Source organism: Humulus lupulus, chromosome 3, assembly GCF_963169125.1.
Source record: "Humulus lupulus chromosome 3, drHumLupu1.1, whole genome shotgun sequence".
In the NCBI taxonomy this organism is placed as follows: Eukaryota; Viridiplantae; Streptophyta; class Magnoliopsida; order Rosales; family Cannabaceae; genus Humulus; species Humulus lupulus.
This window is the reverse complement of record NC_084795.1, coordinates 121,741,238-121,763,486: the sequence shown is the minus strand read 5'-3', so window position 1 is coordinate 121,763,486 and position 22,249 is coordinate 121,741,238. Positions and strand designations below refer to the sequence as shown.

General features: G+C 35.2%; 1 protein-coding gene across 1 annotated transcript; it reads right to left on the bottom strand.

Annotated features, from left to right (window-relative positions):
- Window positions 1-17,638: 17,638 nt before the first annotated feature.
- On the bottom strand, window positions 17,639-21,248 carry LOC133823096 (uncharacterized). The gene is made up of 8 exons (XM_062255689.1): window positions 20,820-21,248; window positions 20,673-20,725; window positions 20,262-20,424; window positions 20,059-20,147; window positions 19,805-19,934; window positions 19,163-19,255; window positions 18,487-18,589; window positions 17,639-18,177 (listed from the first exon to the last, which is right to left on the bottom strand). Exons 1-8 carry the CDS (start codon window positions 21,003-21,005, stop codon window positions 17,783-17,785), a joined length of 1,212 nt encoding a protein of 403 aa, XP_062111673.1. The 5' UTR covers window positions 21,006-21,248; the 3' UTR covers window positions 17,639-17,782.
- Between the last annotated feature and the right edge of the window lie 1,001 nt (window positions 21,249-22,249).

The window sequence follows — 22,249 nt, the reverse complement described above, 5'->3', positions numbered from 1 at the left end:
TATTTTGAATAAAATATTTTCTTAAGTGGTGGGACCCACTTGAGTCAAAGAGTCAAAACACTCTTCTTCTCCTTCTTTCTCCACAACAATGCATGACAAGCTTCAAGCCAGACACCGTTGGAGCTCCATTTCTAACACGCACCAGAGTTGCAACACCACTGACTAGCGACAACAACAACCCCCAAGTTTGGTGGAAATCAGAGTGTGCCCAAACGGAAGCTTCGAAGTTTCACCGTCAAAACTTTGAGGAGACATTCCGACCAACTTTGACCTCTGTTTGATGAGTGCTCGGTACTGTTGGAATCAGTGTTCGCAAGAGGAACGTTGCCGACCAAACTATTCTCGTCAACTCGCTATTTTTCTCCGACGAGATATTTGGATCTCCGCCCCTTTGGAAGCATTTTCCGCAATACCAGTGGTTGTTTGGACATATGAGCTACACTTTTGTGATGTACTCATCAAGAGGATCATTTTGAAATGTAGAAATTCAATTTCCATCACTGTTGCTGGAGCACCGCAACCGGCCACCATGAATCACCACTGTGCGCGGCTGAGGTGAGATTTTTTTTTCTGTCTTTGAATGGTATCATGCTATATGTCATTAGACTCGGTTTGAAGAGTACATTATGATGATGATAGTTTTTTGTTGAATTGAGGGTTGTAGGAGTAAGTGACATTGAAGTGGTCTGAGTGTTAGGATTAATGCCCTAAAAGCATGTAAAGACATTTTATTGGTTTTAAATAAAAGTACAATTTTATTATATTTGAATGTTATAATTATTGTTTGAATTAATTATATAATAATATCAAGAAAATTTCCTATTCATTCATGAGAATATGATCTTGTATTAGTACGTGAGAATTAAGATCATATATAATGAATAAAATAGTCAGTAACATATTAAAGTAAGAAATCCTAGATGAATGGTTACTAGTACAATTTGCTAAGCATACGAGACGCAAGTAATCTAGATTCGGATCACTGATGTGAATAGACATCTTAGTAAATGTGTTTTATATATTAGAGATTATATATGAGAATTAATTATCTTTATAAACTTAGTTGTTTGACGTAAAGATTTAATTCTAGTCATAACAGATGATCATTTGTAGATCAGTCTAAATCCTGAGTATTCATGAACTTCTGTTTATGTTTATTGGATCTTTTGATTCACTCGTTAAGGTCTCTTAGAATAATGAGGCTAATGACTTTTCTTTTGGAAATTCAATATCATGGATGGCTGGGAACATGAATTACAATATTAGAATCCATGCTTTCCTAACGTATCGAATATTGGTTCCCTTAAGGGTGATTCTGGAACTGAATAGTTATTGAGCTCAAATCTATAATTATATTATAGATTAATTATTCGCTAGTGAATTAATGATACTTAAGGATCAAGAGGTAATTAGAATGGTAAAACGGTAATTTTGACCAGCTCTAATTAACGAACCAATAATGGAGGACAAAACTACATGTATTGATTATATAAATGGACTACTAGAGAAAACTCTATAAATACTTAGAGTGCAATTCCATATTTATATTGGAGTAATCATGGAATTAATAAATAAGATTATTAGATTAAAGAGTTTAATTAATAATGTGGTTTATTGGAGCTTCGAATTATAGGTCCATGGTCCCCGGATCACATTTGTCCTACACTGTCAAGGATAAAGATGTCAAAAGAAAGATTTGTTAAGAGAAATGACTAAGTTGCAAATAAATTAATTTTCCACTGCAAGGAAATAATTATTTGATAATTATGGGTAATTGATTAATTATGAATTAATTAATTATTTAAATATATATTTTTTATCTTGAAAACTATATGTTAAAATTAATATTAATCTTGTTTGAATTAATATAAAGAGAGAAAATAATAAATATCTTATTTATAATATGATATTTTTTTATTTATTTTAGTACTGATATTTTAAGATAAAGTTAATTTTAAATTAACTGATATTTATGTTTTTTTTTTAATAACTGATATTTATGTTGGAATAAATATCTTGTCTTAAGAGTTTATTAAATAAAAAATGGGAAAATTAAGGAAACCCTAATAGGGCTGGGTGACACACATTTTATAGTACAGTTTGTGGCGCCTAGCATTAGGGTTTTTATCCCTGGGATTTGAATTTTGAATTTCAAATAAATTTTTTTTATCAGTTATTTAATTATTCTTTTTAAATATGATTTAAATAAATAATTGATTAAACAAATTTATTTGAAATTTAAAATTCAAATCCCAAGAATAAAAACTCATAGATAATTAAATGAAAATATCTAATCAATTTTAATTTGAATTATATTTGAATTAAATAAAGATTATTTCATTAGATTAAATATCTTTATAAATCTGGTATACGTGATATTCAAATAGTAATGGTTAATCAGACTCTCTCTCAAAGGCGATAGTTTTCTCTAAACCTGAAAATTATTCTAAACATTCTCTCTGTAAAAACTCTCTAGATCTCATGTGTTGAGTACATCTAGAGAGTCACATAAATCAATCTTTTGAATCCTACTTGCCCACACACGTCCTTGTATGTTTGAGGATTGGTCTGGAAGATCAGGGTGTGCGATCTCAGAACACTGAATAGGAAGATCATTGATTTATACAAAAAAGACTCAAGGACACTTGATAGACTACAAGAGATAATACCTGATCCATTTGTATGTGATTTAATATTTATATATGTATATGATCCTGGCTAGTATTAATATTTATTAAAATGGGTCCATATAATCCGCTGCGTACCTATGATTTGATCATTTAATACCAACAATTGGTACCAGAGCAGTCTATACATATATATATATTAAATACTATGTGGGTTTCTTGCATTTGTTATATGTATGTTGATATATATATTGAATGGATGGATATGTTCTTTGAATGTATGGTTGAATGATGGATCGTTAACTATATGGTGCTATTGGGTTAGGAATTTTATTGTTTTTCTAGATCTTGTGTAAGCCATAAATGGCATAGGATTTTTTGTAATTTTATTTCTTGAAATTTAAATTGAAAAATCTATACAAAAAAAAGAAAAACAAGAGGACCCAAGCCATGCACTAAAGAGGCACACGACCCGAGCCTCCTACAATCGCACGCACAAGCCCTGTGGCTGCCTCACCCGCGCGTGCACTCAAGCCCCGAGCCTCCACCTGTTGTCACGCGCGTTAGACGCACCCCTACCCCATGGCTCCCTGCATGCAGCCCCGTGGCTCCCTGCGTGCAGCCCCATGGCTCCCAGCGTGCACCCAGCGCCCATGCGCGCGCACACCCGCCTGCCTCCCCATGCACCAGGCTCTTGGCCGAGCCCTTGCACGCCAGGCTGCCACCCACCCGACCCCTTGGTTCCTTGTGTCGCAATCCCTAGGGCACCAATCTTGGTGCCCAAAACCCTAATTCCTAAGTTGTTATAAAATATATTTTATTTAATTAATTTTAAATTGTTTGAATTTAAAGTTTAATTATCTTATTTTATTTTATTAGAAAATAAAATATCTTTTAATTGGTTAAGATATTTTAATATCTTAAGTTTAAATAATTATTTGAATTTGAGTCTTTAATTATTTAAATTCAACTAAATTAAAAAGATGACAAAAATAGTTATTTAATTAAAAGTTAGTTTTAATTAAATAAATTAATTAGAAAATATATTTATAATTAATAAGTTGGGCAAAACAAAGTTCCTAGAGATTAGCAAGAAAGCCTAATGGAGAGGAGGAGCATTCTTGGAGAGTCTTGAAAGCTACATAGGCTTAGATTGCAATTTTATTTCTAATATTTTCAAAGGGTTGTAAATCTTAAAAATACCCATTAGTACTCGGTTCGTCATTTATTGTTTATTTATTTAAATAAATGTTCATGGATGTTTGATTGATAGCATGATCATGCACTAGTCAATTACATGCCATTCATGAAACCCCCACACAGTTTCTCATTAATCATGCATCTTTTAGAACATGATTATTTAGGATTGTCCTATTTGTTTATATGAATTGTTTTTGGTGAAATCAATTGCATGTAAACTACTAAGTATTAAATTATTTAAAACTTGGTCACTCACACCAAAATAAAGGCAATATTTTTTATAGGCCTTAAAGATAATCAACTTTATGTAAAAAAACATTTTAGTATAGTTAGATGAATGTAATGGGTAATTATTTAGATCACATTAATTATAGAAACAAGCTCTTTTATAATTATGATTTTTGTAATTAATTACATTCATAGTGTTATTAATAAACTAGTAATTAATTTTGAATTAATTGATTCGTTTAATAAAACACATTTAATTTTAAATAGTAAGTGGGAGAAGGTGAACATCTCAATGTGACATATGGTCTCCATTATTAGTACAACACCGTGAGATATGAACAGGGCCTCGAGGCGGATTTGTTTCCGTCCCCCTAAGGAAGGTTTCTAGACATATCAATACCAAGGTTAGCTTCTTACAAAGATAGGAGGAAGTGATGTATTTTAGGCTTGACAAACCCTAAGACGACACTCTCTAAGTTAAGTCGTGAAATCTAAAATAATGGGTTACACTTACAAAGATGTAATTAAGCTTTTGCGGTGGATAATTGCATCTTGACCAAACCAGCGGTACGTTATATTTAAAAGAGAAAATAAGGAGTTATTTTAAGTTTTAAATTATAAAGATAAGATTGTCTTATAAGCTATTTGAATTTAACTTGACCGACCCTAAGGCAGCACTTTATTTGTTGGGTAGTTTTATCGTGGAAAAGTAAATATTAATTTATGTGTTTTAATTGTTGTATTCATGCATCATGTTTACTTTGCAAAACATTGATATTTTTCCAAATGATAATATTATTGTATTTTATTTTCATTCATAAAATGTTGCCACCCAATTATTTTCCTATAACGAGCCCGGTAAAGCATAAAAGATTGATGATCATATAAAGAAAGTAAAAATGACTGAAGAGGATGAAGATGGATGGGCAAATTCAACTTTGTTCATTTTTCTGGCCAAAAATCTTAAACATATCTATAATGATAAGAGGCCTCCTCCTGTACCATCATGGGATGCAAGTAAAGAAGAACATGAGAAATATGTTGATTGGATGAGATCAAATCACATGGCAATATTTTACTGTCTTAGTACCATGGAAGAGAAGCTAAGGAAAAAGTTCGAACACATTGAATGTGCTCGTGATTTGTGGGATGCTGCCTTTGAGGATTTACAGACAAGACCACAATCACAAAAAAGGTAGATATGATTTACCTTTACCTTAGTCTTAATAGTGGATTATGATACATAATGTTCTAAATCTTTGATTTAGAAACCACTAATCATATTTTTTGTTATTTTTTTCTTCTTTACAGACACTTGAACGATCAAGAGGAACTTGCAGATGGAGACAAAAAGTTGAAGAGGAAAAGAGGAAAAGCATCTAGTTCAAGAAAGCGTTAAAGAAAGTCCATTTATTTAAAATTCTTTAGTTTTATTAAAAGAAAACTTTATTGTTGTTTGAACAATGTTTAGTCCAATTTTAGTTAATTTGGAATTTTATTGCACATAATGACTTTAGAATATTTTATTTATAATTTGATTATTCTTAATTTTTTCTTTAGACATGCAATTAAAATATTTGGACTTTATCACTTTCATTAAAACGAACAAACGCTCAATAATTCATTATTATTTAAAGTAGCAAAACCGCAAGGTAACAAAAGACAAAAAATTTCAAACGAGGATGAAACATATCTTTGGCATCTTATACTTGATCATATAGGTCTAGATAGGATTAACCAGTTAACCAAAGATAGACCTTTGAGAGAACTACGAGTTGGAACTCTTCCGGTTTGTGAATCTTGTCTAGAAGGTAAAATGACCAAACGTCATTTCTCAACGAAAGGCAATAGAGCCCAAGAACCTTTGGAGATTGTACACAGCGATGTCTGTGGTCCAATCAATGTACAAGCAAGAGGTGGGTATGAGTATTTCGTCACTTTTATTGACAATTACTCAAGATATAGTCATACTTACCTAATGCTTGGGAAATCTGAAACCTTTGGTAAGTTTCAAGAATTCAAAACTGAGGCTGAGAAGCAGTTAGGCAAGACTCTAAAGACACTTCGATCTGATCGAGGTAGAGAATATTTGGATTTAGAATTCAAAGATTTATTGCCAGAGCATGGTATTCTATCCCAACTCATAGCACCAAGAACGCCATAACAAAATGGTGTTTCTAAAAGAAGAAACATAACCTTATTGGACATGGTCAGATCTATGTTAAGCTATTCTTCACTTCCTCTCTCATTCTGGGGATATGCACTTCAAACAACGACGTACATTTTGAATGTAGTCCCATCTAAGACCATTAGCAAAATGCCACTAGAACTGTGGAATGGAAACAAACCTAGTTTGCACCATTTCCGCAGTTGGGGTTGTCCTGCTCATGTTCTTAGACCTAAATCAGGAAAACTTGAATTAAGGTCGGAAGTGTGCATTTTTTTTTGCTACGCTCCAGAAACAAGAGGTGGTTATTTCTATAGTCCCAAGGATCAAAAGGTATTTGTTTCAACAAATGCGACCCTCCTTGAACGTGACTATATGAATAACTATAAACCTCGGAGAAAGGTAGTATTGGAGGAACTCACAGCTGATAAGATTTCATCACAATCATCTTCATCATTAAATGATAAACGACAAACCAAGGAAACCATGATTCCTGGAAAAGAAACCCCGGTTCAACGTTGTAGTGGGAGGATTGTGAGACAACTTGTTCGCTATGAACATGAAGCACATGTCCTTATTTCTGATACAGACAATGATGGTCCATTAACCTTTAAAGAGGTAATGGATGATCCTGAAAAGGAGAAATGGCAAGAAGCCAAGAACCAAGAAATGGAATCGATGTATTCCAATTCTGTCAAGGAACTTGTGGATCCACCTAAAGATGTCAGGCCCATAGGGTGTAAGTGGGTATACAAGAAGAAAAGAGGTGTAGATGGGAAAGTAGAGACTTTCAAAGCGAGGCTTGTAGCCAAAGGTTACACTCAGAGAGAAGGTGTTGATTATGAAGAAACATTTTCTCCTGTGGCCATGCTCAAATCCATTCGTATCCTCTTATCCATAGCGGATGCCAATGATTATGAGATATGGAAAATGGACATCAAGACAACATTTCTTAATGGCTATCTTAATGAAAGTATCTATATGGTACAACTAGAAGGGTTCATAAAGAAAGGGGAAGAACAAAATGTGTGCAAGTTGCTGAAATCTATATATGGATTAAAGCAAGCATCTAGATCTTGGAATATCACTTTTGATGAAACAATTAAAACATATGGCTTCGAACAGAATGTCGACGAAGCATGTGTGTATAAATACATCAAAGGAAAAGTTGTGGTTTTCGTAGTTCTTTACGTTGATGACATTTTTCTCATTGGGAACAATGTAGATACATTGTCAAACGTAAAGAAATGGTTAGCTGAAAAGTTCCAAATGAAAGATTTGGGCGAGGCGAGCTATGTTCTGGGAATCCAAATCCAAATCATAAGGTGCTTGAAAGATTCTTTATGGAGAATTCCAAGAAAGGTCAATTACAAACCAGACATGGAATTTCTCTCTCCAAGGAACAATATCCCAAGACACCTCAGGAGGAAGAGGATATGAGAAAGTATCCCTATGCTTCAGCAATTGGGAGTCTAATGTATGCTATGTTGTGTACTAGGCCCGACATATGTTATGCATTTGGGATTGTAAGTCGTCATCAATAAAATCCTTGGTTGGAACACTTGATTGCAGTAAAGCACGCTCTCAAGTATCTTAGGAGAACGAGAGACTATATGTTGGTATATTCAAGGGGTGAGTTAAACCCTAATGAATACATTGATTCTGATTTCCAATCAGACAAAGAAAGTCAAAAATCGACATTTGGGTCAGTGTTCACTCTTGGTGGAGGAGTTGTGGTCTAAAGAAGCATTAAACAATCCAGCATGGTTGATTCAACCATGGAAGCCGAATACATAGCGGCTTGTGAAGCAGCTAAGGAAGCGATTTGGTTGAGGAAGTTCTACATTGATCTGGAAGTTGTTCCAGATATGAATAAGCCCCTAATCCTGTATTGTGACAATAGTGACGCAATAGCTAATTCTAAAGAACCTAGAAGCCACAAGAGAGGGAAGCATATAGAAAGGAAATACTATTTGGTAAGAGATATTGTACACCGAGATGATGTGACTGTTATGAAGATAGCGTCGGAACAGAACATGGCTGACCCGTTAACCAAGAAACTTCCTACAAAGTCGTTCATGGGTCACGTGCGCAATATGGGATTAAGGGAAATGCCTCACTTGCTTTAACGGCAAGTGGGAGATTGTTAGGATTAATGCCCTAAAATCATATAACGCCATTTTATTGGTTTTAAATAAAAGTACAATTTTATTATATTTGAATGTTATAATTATTGTTTGAATTGATTATATAATAATATCAAGAAAATTCCCTATTCATTCATGAGAATATGATCTTATATTAGTACAAGAGAATTAAGATCATATATAATGAATAACATAGTCAGTAACATATTAATGTAAGGAATCTTTAATGAATGGTTACTAGAACGGTTTGCTAAGCATACGAGATGCAAGTAATCTAGATTCGAATTACTGATGTTGATAGACATCTTAGTAAAGGTGTTGTATATAATAGAGATTATATATGATAGGACCAATGAGAATTAATTATCTTTATAAACTTGTCGTTTGAAGTAAAGATTTAATTCTTGTCATAACAGATGATCATTTGTAGATCAGTCTAAATCCTGGGTATTCATGAACTCATGTTTATCTTTATTGGATCTATTGACTCACTCGTTAAGGTCTCTTAGAATAATGATGCTAATGACTTTTGTTTTGGAGATTCAATATCATGGATGACTGGGAACATGAATTACAATATTGGAATCCATGCTTTCCTAACTGATCGAATATTTGTTCCCTTGAGGGTTGATTCTAGAACTGAATAGTTACTGAACTCAAATCTATAATTAGATTATAAATTAATTATTCGCTGGTGAATTAATTGTACTTAAGAATCAAGAGGTAATTAGAAGGGTAAAATGGTAATTTTGACCATCTCTAATTAACGAACCAATAATGGAGGACAAAACTACATATATTTATTATATCAATGGACTACTAGAGAAAACTATGTAAATATAATTCTATAAATACTTAGAGTGCAATTCCATATTTATAGTGGAGTAATCATGGAATTAATATATAAGATTATTAGATTAAAGAGTTTAATTAATAATGTGGTTTATTGGAGCTTCGTATTATAGGTCCATGGTCCTCAGATCACCTTTGTCCTACACTGTCAAGGTTAAGGATGTCAAAAGAAAGATTTGTTAAGAGAAAGGACTAAGTTGCAAAGGAATTAATTTTTCAGGGCAAGGAAATAATTATTTGATAATTATGGGTAATTGATTAATTGTGAATTAATTAATTATTTAACTATATAGTTTTTATTTTGAAAAACTATATGTTAAAATTAATATTAATCTTGTTTGGATTAATATAAAGAGAGAAAATAATAAATATCTTATTTATAATATGATATTTATTTATTTAATTTAGAACTAATATTTTAAGATAAAGTTAATTTTAAATTAACTGATATTTATGTTGGAATAAATATCTTGTCTAAAAAGTTGATTAAATAAACAAATGAGAAAATTAGGGAAATCATAATAGGGTTGGGCGACACACACTGTACAATACAGTTTGTGGTGCCTAGCATTAGGGCTTTTATCCCTGGGAATTTAATTTTGAATTTTAAATAAATTTGTTTAATCAGTTATTTAATTGTTCTTTTTATATATGACTTAAATAGATAATTAAATGAAAAAATCTAATCAGCTTTAATTTAAATTATACTTTAATTAAATAAATATTATTTAATTAGATTAAATATCTTTATAAATCTGATATACATGATATTCAGATAATAATGGTTAATCAGACTCTATCTCAAAAGCGATAGTTTTCTCTAAACCTGAAAACTATTCTAAACATTCTCTCTGTCAAAACTCTCTAGATCTCATGTGTTGAGTACATCTAGAGAGTCACATAAATCAATCTTTTGAATCCTACATGCCCACATGCGTCCTTGTGTGTTTGAGGATTGGTCTAGAAGATCAGGGTGTGAGATCTCAGAACACTGGATAGGAAAATCGTTGATTTATACAAAAAGACTCAAAGACAGTTGATAGGCTACAAGAGGTAATCCCTGATCTATTTGTATATGATTTAATATTTATATATGTATATGATCCTGGCTGGTATTAATATTTATTAAAATGGATCTATATATTCCGCTGCGTACCTTTGATTTGATCAATTAATACCAACACTGAGATACTTGGAACCTAGGAATTGGGGGCTTAGGAGCCTTTCTTAGGACAGAGGATTGCGATTCGAAGGACGTACGGACTCAACTTGGTTACTGGACTTGTTTTTATATGTGTTGAATATCATTAGACATATTCCAATTTTATGTTTTTATAAATTGTTTGAAAAATCAAAAACTTATTATGCATGCTTTTATGGACTATTATGAGGGCATTGAGTGCCAAATATATTTTTATATACGTATTTATGTAGATTATGATTTTTTATTTTATTCACATGCAACTGTTATGCTGCCCAATTTTCTAAAATAAGAGGAATATATTCTTTTGTTATTCTATTTTCCTACATTTTGTTATACTGAAGAGAGTCATATTAATTATGATTTGTGCATATTGTTGTTTCACGACCTAGTCTCCATGTCATCGTAGGTAGGTCAGATGTTCACTCATCTGTAGGTGTAAAGACCTAGGACCTGTACATGATGTGATATGAGTCGCGCCTTGTGGCGGTTATCAGGCACGACTACCCGGTTTAGGATGTCATTTCTTTATGATGGGTATCGGGAACTAGGGATCTAGTAGACAGTGTGATGTACAGTGCAGTTTGTCTCTTGTGATTATTTTTTATTTCTCTCATTTTCAAAGCTAACCATGCAAGGGTTTTATTAAACTATTGATCCTTTGATATTAGTTATTTTCATACTGGGCTTTATAAGCTCACCCCTATATCTCTCACATTCCAGGATCCCAGCGATACGAGTGGGGATAAGGTGATTTATTGGTGGATTATCTCTGTTTATAGTTATAGTCCTATCTTCTTGAGATTGTTTATATATTTAGTTTGGAATCTTATGGTTTGTATCTCATAATTATCTATGTAATAGTCAAGAATGAGGAATGATGGATGCTAAGTATTATTTTTAGTGTTTTAGGACTTATTAAATTTACCTATTTAGTGATTACATAACTGTGGGAATATTATTGTTCTATGTATAATGATACATGATCCCGTCTTTATCACTAATATTTTTATATATAACTATATGATTTATTCCATTATTTTTGGACTTATAATTATGATACTATATGATATAAATTAAAGGATCATTTATAAGGATTATTTTCCAACAAGGTTAAAAGTTTGACTTTGACCAACCAAGTTATTGATATTACATGTCCGCCACAGTTTAGGGCTTGGGTCGTGACATGCTACATAGATCATAAATCATATTTGTGCTTGAAAAATCTCTTGTGGGATTAATTTTCTTTTTGAGGTTACAAATCCGAGTGAAATGTGACAACAAATGGAATTGTATGTGGTTCAGAAGGGCTTGTCATATTGGGGGAAATGTGGGAAATAATTTGTATATGTGTTGAGTGGGTGGGAATAGCATAAATGGGAAAAGGAGTGGTGATGTTAGGGTTAGTGGCTATTATATTTGTTGTAACGACCTAAAATTGCTATTAAGGCTTGGAGCCTTGATTAGTGTGCCTGGAGGGCAATAATTGTTATATTGCATTAATTTATGTGAATTTAAATGAATATGTGGTTAGTATGCATGTTTAGGTGAAATAAAGATGCATGTGGACCCCGTTTGTATGATAGGGGTAAATTGGTAATTTTAGCCCACTGAGGGCATATATGTGATAATTATATTATGTGATTTGTACCATGTGAGGGTGGTGTCATTATTGTGATGCACGTGCCGAGACGGTCCTAGAGAGCTAGTTAACTCAAATGTCACAACGGGATTGTTATACCCGGCTCAGCGGGAGCCTAGGGGTATTTTGGGGATTTTGTAATTGGGTTCTTGTGAGTTAATGGTAATTGGCGATATGGTAACTTATGTAACCGTTAGTAACCATAGAGAGTAATAGGTTTAGATGGAAAAATGGTAGAATTGTAATGGATAGGAAATGACAAGTGAGCCCTTGAGGTTTAGTTAGGAAAGGATAGGCAAGGAGGGGTAAAATGGTCATTTGGCAAGGGGTTTAGACAAATTGCAGCTGGGTTATATGGGGTACTCGATTTAGGCTTGTCATTGTTGGGTTTTGATAAAATTAGAAGAAAAGAAAAGAAAAACTAGAAGAAGAAGAAGAGGAGAAGGAGCTAAAATTTGGAGACTTGGAGATGGATCAAGGAAGCAAAGGGTGAATTCTCCACTTAAGGTAAGGATTCTAGGCAATTTTAAGATTTGTTTCTGTTGTGGTTTAGGAAATTTGAAGTATGGTTTAAGTTTTTCAAGCTTTGGTTTATGGGTTTAAATTTCTGAAGTTGAAATCAAATGGGTGGATTTTGAGTGTGATTGTGTTATTGAGCTGGGTAATGATGTTTATGGGTTGTTGAATGGTCTATTTGGAGTCTTGAGTTGGTTTTGGGGCTTAGGTGTGAGTTTGGGATGATTTGGGAGTGTTTTGGCTCGAGGAAATGCAAAGGAAAAACCCAGATTTCTAGGTTCGCGTAGGAGCGTCGCGGCCCTGTTCTTGGGCGCCGCGGTGCGAGGTTGCATCAGGAGGAGGGCAAGCCGCTGGGCGCCGCGGCCCTTGAAGGGAGTGCTGCGGCCCTGGGCCAATTTTGGCAGCCAAAAAGTGGGTTTTTAGGGCTTTTGCCCGGGGACTCGGGGGATGGTTCCTAGGTATTGTTTTAAGGAATTAGAGGTCCCGAGAGTGCGGGAATGGTCCCAGGAAATGGTTTTGGATTGGTTAGTATTAAAAAGTGTTTTATGTGTGTTGTGACTAGGATTTCGGAGAGGCTCGTGCTTGTGGCCTCGGTGCCGGAAAGCTCGGGATACAGGTAAGAAAACTGTAGCACCCGAGAATAGGGCATGGGCCCATAGTGTTATTACAGGGCGTGGCCCTAGATTGTATTATGTGCTAATGTATAACCTTGAATGAATTATTATATGTTTGAATGATTATTTCAAAATGTATTATATGTGTGATTATAGTGCAATGAGCGGCTAAGGCCGAGAACGGCATTGGAGCCGAGAACGGCGAAAGGCCGAGAACGGCAGCGAGGCCGGAAGTAACACTTAGCACATGGGATGCTTACAGTCAGGGTAGGACCCAATGGATACATGAGATATCCTTACGGTGAGGACCGAGACCCCAGGCTTTGGTAAGGCTTCTGGGGCGGCATGGCCGGGTTGCTTAAGTCTAATGGTTGACATGTTTATCTGTGGACTATCTGATATGATTAACTGTATATTTTGCATATGTTATGAACTGCATGAGTTTTCTTGCTGGGCTTCGGCTCACGGGTGCTCTGTGTTGCAGGTAAGGGCTAAGACTGAGTCAACCAGCCATGAGTATGGAGAGCGTGAAGCGACGCGTACATGTTTGGCCTGCCCGACTGCTTTGGTTGGGGGTTTATTCGAGAAATGGCTGTAATAATCTATGATTTTTATAACTAATCAATTGTAAACTTATTTTAAGATGTAAATAGTTTTCAAACCTTATTTTGGGATCCCAGATGTTAAATACTAGAAGTTTTCAATGAAACAACGCATTTTTAAAGATTACAGCCTTAACTTTTACTTAATCACACTTTGGTTTTAAAAACCTCGGTTAGCGAGTTCTTTGCACAAAGTTTCTTTTAAAACTCACTTAGTAACGACTCTAAGGGAGTAGGGCGTTACATTTGTGGTAGCTATGGTGTTAAGTGTGGTGATAATCCTCTCTAAAGGTGTTAAAACAGCATAGATGAGTGAAGGATATTTAGTATTTTGGATGTATAAGGTAGTGGGATGAGCAGTTGTATTAGTGTAACGTGGTGATTCATTAATGGCTAGAGAAATAGAGGAAGGGGTCGTATGAATGGAGCAAGATGAGGTTGTATCCCTGGAGCGATAGGAAATGGTGAGCTAGTTGTGACTGTGATGGTTGAATAATACACTAGTGTTGAAGATATTTTTGCAGTGACCAAAGCATGGTGAAAGGTTGTGTGTTGGTAGCAACATGTGGGAGAGTCGACTCTAAAGAAGTCCTTGAAAGTCTCGTAAGAGAAGGTCACACATTTTTCTTAGAGAAATCTATACAGTATTTGTCATAACCCGAGAAAGGAAATGGAGATCCTTTTAGCCATGGACATAGGGGAGTTCGGGATCAATTCCATTGTCAAGTTTTTCCAAAATGTTGAAGAGATGACCAATAACACCACATCCAGAATTCATCTTTGCTTCTTGGTAGCCTAACCATTTTTCTTCGTAAAAAGCATGAAGGTATCCCATCCTTCACGAAGGGAAGCCTCATTAACTTCTATGTAATCACTAGCCCATTCCAACCAAGGTTGACAATGGTTTTGATTTGCCGAGAAAGGGAAGCCTGTCTGCTTGAACCTACAATGGACATTTGTGCATAGAATCAAGTTTGACATTCTGAATGTGTAAAACTATGTGGTGGTTGTTGAAGGGCCAAGGTTCTCCCATGAGGATTCTTGCTTTTATCACTTGCACAACCAACAGAAACTAGAATAAATTGAAGTGTAAGTTTGAAATGTCAACCGGACAACGACCTTTCCACTGCTTAGTCATCATTCGTTCGTTTGAAGGCTTGGTGGTTGATGGGCTTTATGGAGAGGACGCATGCTACTAGAAAGTTTTCTAGTGATAATGAGTGATCGTGAGATTAGTTTTCAAAATGGTTAAACCTCATTTTCATTGTCTATGAGAGACAGTGTTCGAGACAATGTTTATTAGACTATTCATATGATCAAAATATAGAATAAAGAAGTACACAAAGGAAGTATTGTAACGCCCTGAATAGTCAAGATCGCTACATCGTGCGTTAAAAATAGTTCTTAACCCGTTAAGCGAGTCATTTGGACTTTAAAATGTAATTAAGGTTAAATAACTATTTTGTGATAAAAGTTTTGGTCAAAAAGTTAAACTCGTCATTAAAAAGTTTGAATAGTTACAAGAGATCCCAAAGGTTTCTAAATAAAACACAAGTTTATCACAATTACAGACTTAGCCGACCTAAGCGGCAAATTTCATCTAATGACTCCTGTTCCTCAAAATATCTCAACCTTGGCGGCCGAGCCGACTGAGTATGTACACGCCACCCCTACAACTATCCAACTCATGGCTGGTCCAGCTTTCCTTTGCCCTTACCTGCACCACGAAGCACCCATGAGCCAAGGCTCAACAAGATAACCCAAACAACTCATACAGATAATCAGATAAACATTAACATGTATTGCATACTATATAACCACAACTGGTTCAAATAAATTTTCCAAACAATATATTACTCATTCTGAGTAGATGGATGTCACATCTTCACAATGGCCCCACCACTATGGCGGTATCACATCCGCATTATATCCCCGCCACTATGGCATACATTACGCATGTAATGCCGATAACGGCCTCCCTACCGAGCCATCAGTACAAACAAGTATAACATCATAGATTCAAACAAAGCAGACATTCAACTATAAACAAATTCATGACACGACCATTCCCGTGCCCTATAATTGGGGCGCACGCCCTACACTCAGCGCAAGTGTCAGTTTTCTTACCTCAAGTCCTCAGTGAAAGGGTGAAGCGACAACGAGCACAATCATTTCCTTTCTGAGCCTTGTGGTACCCCTGGTCACAACATATTAACAAATATCCATCAAGAACTAAACCAATTAAGAGTTTCAAGATTAAGTCCTAGCCTCCGGGACCTCGAATATGTCCTAGCCCTTAGGTTTGAGTCCCCGCAACTGAAAACCTTAGTTTGCCAATTTCCCCACTTAGAGTCGCGGCCTGCCCGTGAAGGGCCGCGACGTGCCTCTAGACAGAGAGCCCCGAACCACAAGGCATAGAATACGCGCCACGGCGCTACCTACGAGGCACCACGGTGCCAAGGCGATTTAGGGGAACCCCCCAACTCCTCTGAGTTCATGCAGGTCGCGGCGCTCCAAGAACAGTGTCGCGGCGCAACCCCACAAACCCAGAAATTCTGGGATCCTAGAAATCGCAAACCGACCAAAACTCATTCCAAACACCATTTCAATCACTTACTAGCTCAAACTCGAGCACAGATCAACTCGAGCAACGTAAAAACACAAAATACAACCATCAAAACCCTCTAAAACACAACAAAACTCAAACCCAGTGATTTCATCAAAACACCAAAAACAAAACTAAAAGCTTTGAAAAGTTGAGATTACCTCCTAGAATTCGAACTCCCCCACTGGATTTGCAAAGCTTGGCAGCTTCTAATCCTCAAGAACTAGCTTCAATTCCACTCAGGGTTTCCCTCTATGATCAATACTTCAAGAGTTTCCTTCTTGGAGCAAGGTGAGAGAAAGAGAGCAAGAGGGAGAGAACGTGAGTGAGAGACTTCCCTCAGACTTTGGCTAAGTCTGAGTTATCCCCTTGGAAAAAGACCATATTGCCATTACCAAAAAAAATCTTTCCTTTAGGTCCCCAAGGGCAAAAATGTCATTTGACACCACTTTCACGCTAAACCTCAAATTTCACTTAAGATTCCCAATTAATCCCACTAATCTTCCAAACACCAATATTTTCCCTTAGTTATAACTCATATTCCAAAACCCCCGGTAACACCAAATTACTAAAATACCTCTAGGCTCACCCCAAGCTGGGTATTAATCATCGACGTGATTTTTCCACCAAATTGCTCACTAGGATCGTCTCGTGCCATACATCTCAAATATATTGACATAATAATGTAGTTTCACTCACAAAGCACATATAATTACAGATATACCCTCAGCAGGTCAAATTTCGAAAATACTTTTTTTTTTAACAAAAACGGATCTATAAGCACATTTAATACACTTAACACATGCATGCGCAGTCATATCATAATATAAAACATAAAATTCACATATATAATCACAATTAAATCATACTAACACATAACACATTCAATTATGCCTACTGACACAGTAATCAAAGCACTAAAGCTTTATTATCACATTTAGGACGATACAAGTATGATGGTGGAAGGGAAGTAAACTAAAAGCAAAGCGGTGGAATCACGGTGATGGAGCTGAGGAAAATGGTGGAGAAGATGGCGGTTGTGAAGAAGGACGTGAAGAAACTGAACAAAAATTGATAAAATACATTAATTGCCATAGAACGCTTGGGTGGGTAGACGTTCTATTTATTTATTTTTTTTTTTTGTTCTGTAATTATATACCATGGTTTCTATTTATTATAATAGCAAAATCCCCCTCGATTATAAGTTCGTCCAAATTTTGTGAACTGACTACTTAAAAAAAAAAAAAAGAATGAGCATAATGCTCACTTCGCTTCTTATATTGTATTTTGATTCAGGGGATATATATTCTTTAAAAGACAATTAAAAATTAAAATAGAAAAAAACACAATTCATCATATATCTAAATAAAGCTCAAAATGTTCATCTGGTTCCTTCTTGGAACTCAGAATCATTTACATTTCTTCCAGGGCATGTCCTAATGTTGTGTCCTTCTTGTTGGCACAACCGACACTTGTATTTTCTGCTTTCAAAAATCAAAGAGCATTTTGTTACACCAGAATTACTCGACTCTGCGCCAATAACTTTTGGGCAAGTCCTACGGTTATGGCCCCTTCCATGGCATATGCTGCAGCAAAAGTGTTTCCTAACTCTTCTTTTGTGACTATGCAACCTGGTCTTTGGACAAGTTCTCCTGTTATGTCCCTTTTTTCCGCACATACGGCATTTGAACTGTCTACCTATTAAGCCCTTTAGTTCTGGACAGTAGTGTCTTCTGTGCCCCTCACGTCCACAGTTTTTGCAGAAGAACTTCACTCCTGCATCAGACAAGAATGACTTATCATATATAAAGTCAATCATGAAACACTTACTAGTATTGAGATTACAAATAGTGAAATATGCATTTCTGGTAACAGCAACAGCAATAATTACTATTATTTGTTGTTCTCTGTATAAATCAATAAACTAATAATTTTTTTTATTAGTGTTTAGTAATTAATATTGGTGTCTTGGCTGCCCATGCTATCATACTTTCTAGCTCACATTAATTATTTGGTTATCAAATATTTCGTGCAAGCAAAAAATGGTTTTATGGATTAGGAAGAAGCTTGTGATCAGAAACTGACCTTTCATGGCAATGCTCCTCTTGCGACGGTTTTCTGGGTCACTAAAGAAAGCTTTTAAAGCTTCGGAAGCATGCTTTCTAGCATCAGCAGTTCCTTTGGCTTTCTGCATTATACAAAAATGTATTAATTGTAGCTCTCCCTCTCTCTTTTTATTTAAAGTTAGAAAATGAGTTAGGAGGTTGTTAGCATCTGGAATTGGATCTTGCCCCAGCCAACGACATAATCCACTTAAAAATTTCTGCACCATGATTAAATTTACTCATGATCTGGAGTAATACATCATGGAACACAACTGCTAATAAAGCAATGAATCTTTGTTTGATATTCACATGGACCAAGGAAGGTCCAGTGTCAAAGACATTAGAAACATAGTAATTTTACGAAATGAAGAACAAAGTAATGCAACTCATGAATAAGACCATCATTTTGCAAATGTCACTTGTTTAGTTCAACACGACAGATGAATTTGCAATAATACTGAAATAATGAAGTTCACTTAAGATGGGTAGCTCAAATAGTTAGGCATGTGGTTTGTTCTCGCAAGGTTTGAGGTTTAAGTCTTAGTACCAACATAGTAATTGCTATAGTTTCCTAGTCCCCAGATATTGTAGGGCTGGATCCTAGTTTCAAAAACTAAAATAATAATGAAGTTCGAAAGAGTAATGAGAATTTCCACCTTTATTGCAGCCACTCTTTGCGCATGAAGCCTTGGATCACGATGGATAATCTTCATTCTTTTACTAAAAAGACCAGTCTTGGCATTGAGACTCTGCAATCATTCAAACTAGAAAAAGAATAAATTTATGATACGGCCACCATCTAGTCATTTTCTTAAAAGGAACATTTCAAGCAAAAAGACAAGCAAACAATACTTGAGCACAACCAACCATCACCATCAAATGATTTCATCAAATATTAATAAAATTTATCTCCTATCCCCTCAGAGCCTTCATTCACCAGGAGGTGGAAGCAGAATTAAGTTTACTTTGCAACTCTGAACTATGCATGATAAATACAGCATTCTAAAGTTGTCACTTCAATATATATATTTATATAGAGAGAGAGAAATGTATGTATGTCTTATACTAAAAGGACGGTGTTGTGTTAGTGGCTGTTGATTTTATTTTTATAATTTTTTTTTTTAAAAAGGAGGCTCCTTATTGTATTTACAAATTTACAAAGCTAGTGATTGACATGAATGAATTAGTAACGTTCCACTAGGTGGAAAAAAAATGCAATAAAAATCATGCTAGTAACTCATGTCTAACTTGATTTATTCAGTAAGCAGCATGTCATATGAGTGAAGCAGAGAACTAACTTTTAAAGATCTACTGATCTTTAGTCCAACTTCAGGAGGGGGTGATTGATACACACGTTTTGATTTTCTTGTCATGACCAGCTTGATGTCTAAGTTATCAACTTCATCATCCTCCACTTTGAGAGGAGAACTGGAAAGGAGAGGGTTTTAACATAGTCCAATTTGCATCAAAATATGATAGGAATGACAAAAGCAAAAGAAGAAGAAAAGCCTAACTAAGAAAGAATTTAACACTGAGGCTGTTAAGAACTTACATGGAGCGTGCTTTCTCCCATGGCCGCTCGTCAATTGACTCTTCCCATGTGACGCATTCTCCCAAGCACTGGTGACAAGTCATTATACCCTGTTTCAAAACATTAAGATCATAAATTATTATAAGTTACTCTAGAAGATAAGAGCACAATCTCATAAAACCAAAAATAAACTTATAAACAAGAAAAAGTGGGTGTCGTTATACCTTTCCCTTACATTTTGAACAGTTTGGTCTAGACCTTTCAATACCGCACTCTATACATGGAGTATATCCCCTACCCCGGCAAGTTGGGCAAGGCAATTCTCTAATATACTGACCATTTGGACCAAACCAGGACCTTTGTTTGTCACTGTCAAAATCGCCATTCCTAAAAATCAATACCAAAAGAAAAAAACAACAACTGTCACAACTTTAACAGCGAAATACAACAATAACGTCCAAAATTGGTAAACGAAAAGAATGGGAAAAGTCTAAAACAATGAAACAAAATTCCACATGAAAATAGTTTACCCAATGTCCTCTTACATTGGCCTAATGTACTTTTTCCTTCAATTTATAAGGCTAACATAATATAATTGACTATACTAACAAGTAATTTAAGGATAAAAATGAGACCTTGACTTGAGATTGGCCTCGAGGCCGAATAACTCTGAAGGATCATAACCGAGCTGTCATATCAAAAATCCACATCGATTATATACCGTAACAAGATAAATTTATATGAAAAAAGTTGAATAGCGGGGGAGGAGAAGGAGAGAGTACCTGGGTTTGTTTTGGAGTGGAACCAGAGTCGTCGTTGGTGTTAGTGGAGGTGGAGGTGGAGGAGGCGAGTACTCGGGGAATGAAAATGCCATTGTTTCTATTGGAGTGCATAAAAAGCAGGAAACGAACGTTGCTTTGCCTCCAAAGGGGTGCCAGTACTCGAAACGACGGACTGAACGACGACATGATTATTAAGACAGAGAAATGGTACAAATTAGAAAAATTGAGGATAGAGGTAGTTGGTGTTCAGGTTGAAAGAGGCGTCAGCGTCGTCGTCATCATCATCATCATCATCATCATCAAACTTTCGATGCATTATATGTGGCTGCCAATCCACAATGGATTTTAGTATTTTTACCTCTTTTGTTTCTGTTTTGTGATAAACCCAGTTCGCACGTCTACTACCATTATCCCGTTTTTATTTTAAAAAAATAATAATAATTTTTAAAATTTCAATATAGATGTCGAGATATATATATATATATATATAAATTCTGCTGCTACATTGGCTTACATTGGCTTGACTTTAACCCTAACCGGTAGGGCTCTCAGTGTTCTCGATCCGTGAACAGTTTTCTGCGCGATTTTTTTTATAACTGTGTATATTGTAGCTATTTAGGGCATCTGCAAATTTTCAGAAAATTCCGAATAGTTTACAGTACCGAAAACTAGGTTCAAACATGTTGTTGCACGTGTGACTAATTTTTTTTATGCGCGTGGAAAGCAACATGTTTGAACCTAGTTTTCGGTACTGTAAACTATTCGGAATTTTCTGAAAATTTGCAGGATGCTCTAAATAGCTACAATATACATGATCATAATTAAAAAACCGCGCCGAAAACTGTTCAGGGGTCGAGAAACAGTGAGAGCCCTACCGGTCAGGTTTAAATTGAAGCTCCTATAGGAGAATTGTCCTCTATATATAAATATATATATATATTACTAGGGAAATTCTTTAGTCCCTCTCACGACTTAGTCCAACAAGTGGGCCATTAATTTTTTAAGTGTCATGATGTGAGCTAGTTTGATGTATTTATTTTTTATAGTGTTTTACCTATAGAATCGGTTATATAAACCGATTGCGAATAGTTGTATTGATGTGTGACTCTTAAAGGTAAGGACAATGAGGTAATTTTACGTCCAGAAAAGTGTACAGTTAAGGAGAATATAGTGATCTTGGTATTGATTTTTAACTTATTTACGATATTGGTAAAGTGTCATTTTGCTTGAAGTAAGTAGTAAGTAATAATATTATAGCAGAAAGGAAAAAAATATGAACTAATCACTCTAGTTTTTTTGTGTGTAAATTGTGTTAGTAAAAGCTTAAAATATGTTTTAATGGTTGGATGAATGAATTAGCACTAATTAGGTACCTTAGTGTTGTATAGTTAATTTTGTATGAATTTTGGCCATTATATGGTATTAGGTAC

Excerpts from the sequence above, each read along its gene's own strand:
- LOC133823096 (XM_062255689.1), bottom strand. The coding sequence starts at position 21,005 with ATGTCGTCGTTCAGTCCGTCGTTTCGAGTACTGGCACCCCTTTGGAGG. Across the intron at positions 20,425-20,672 it reads GAGGCCAATCTCAAGTCAAG|GAATGGCGATTTTGACAGTG; the intron begins GTCTCATTTTTA and ends ATTGATTTTTAG. Across the intron at positions 18,590-19,162 it reads AAAGAGTGGCTGCAATAAAG|AAAGCCAAAGGAACTGCTGA; the intron begins GTGGAAATTCTC and ends TGTATAATGCAG.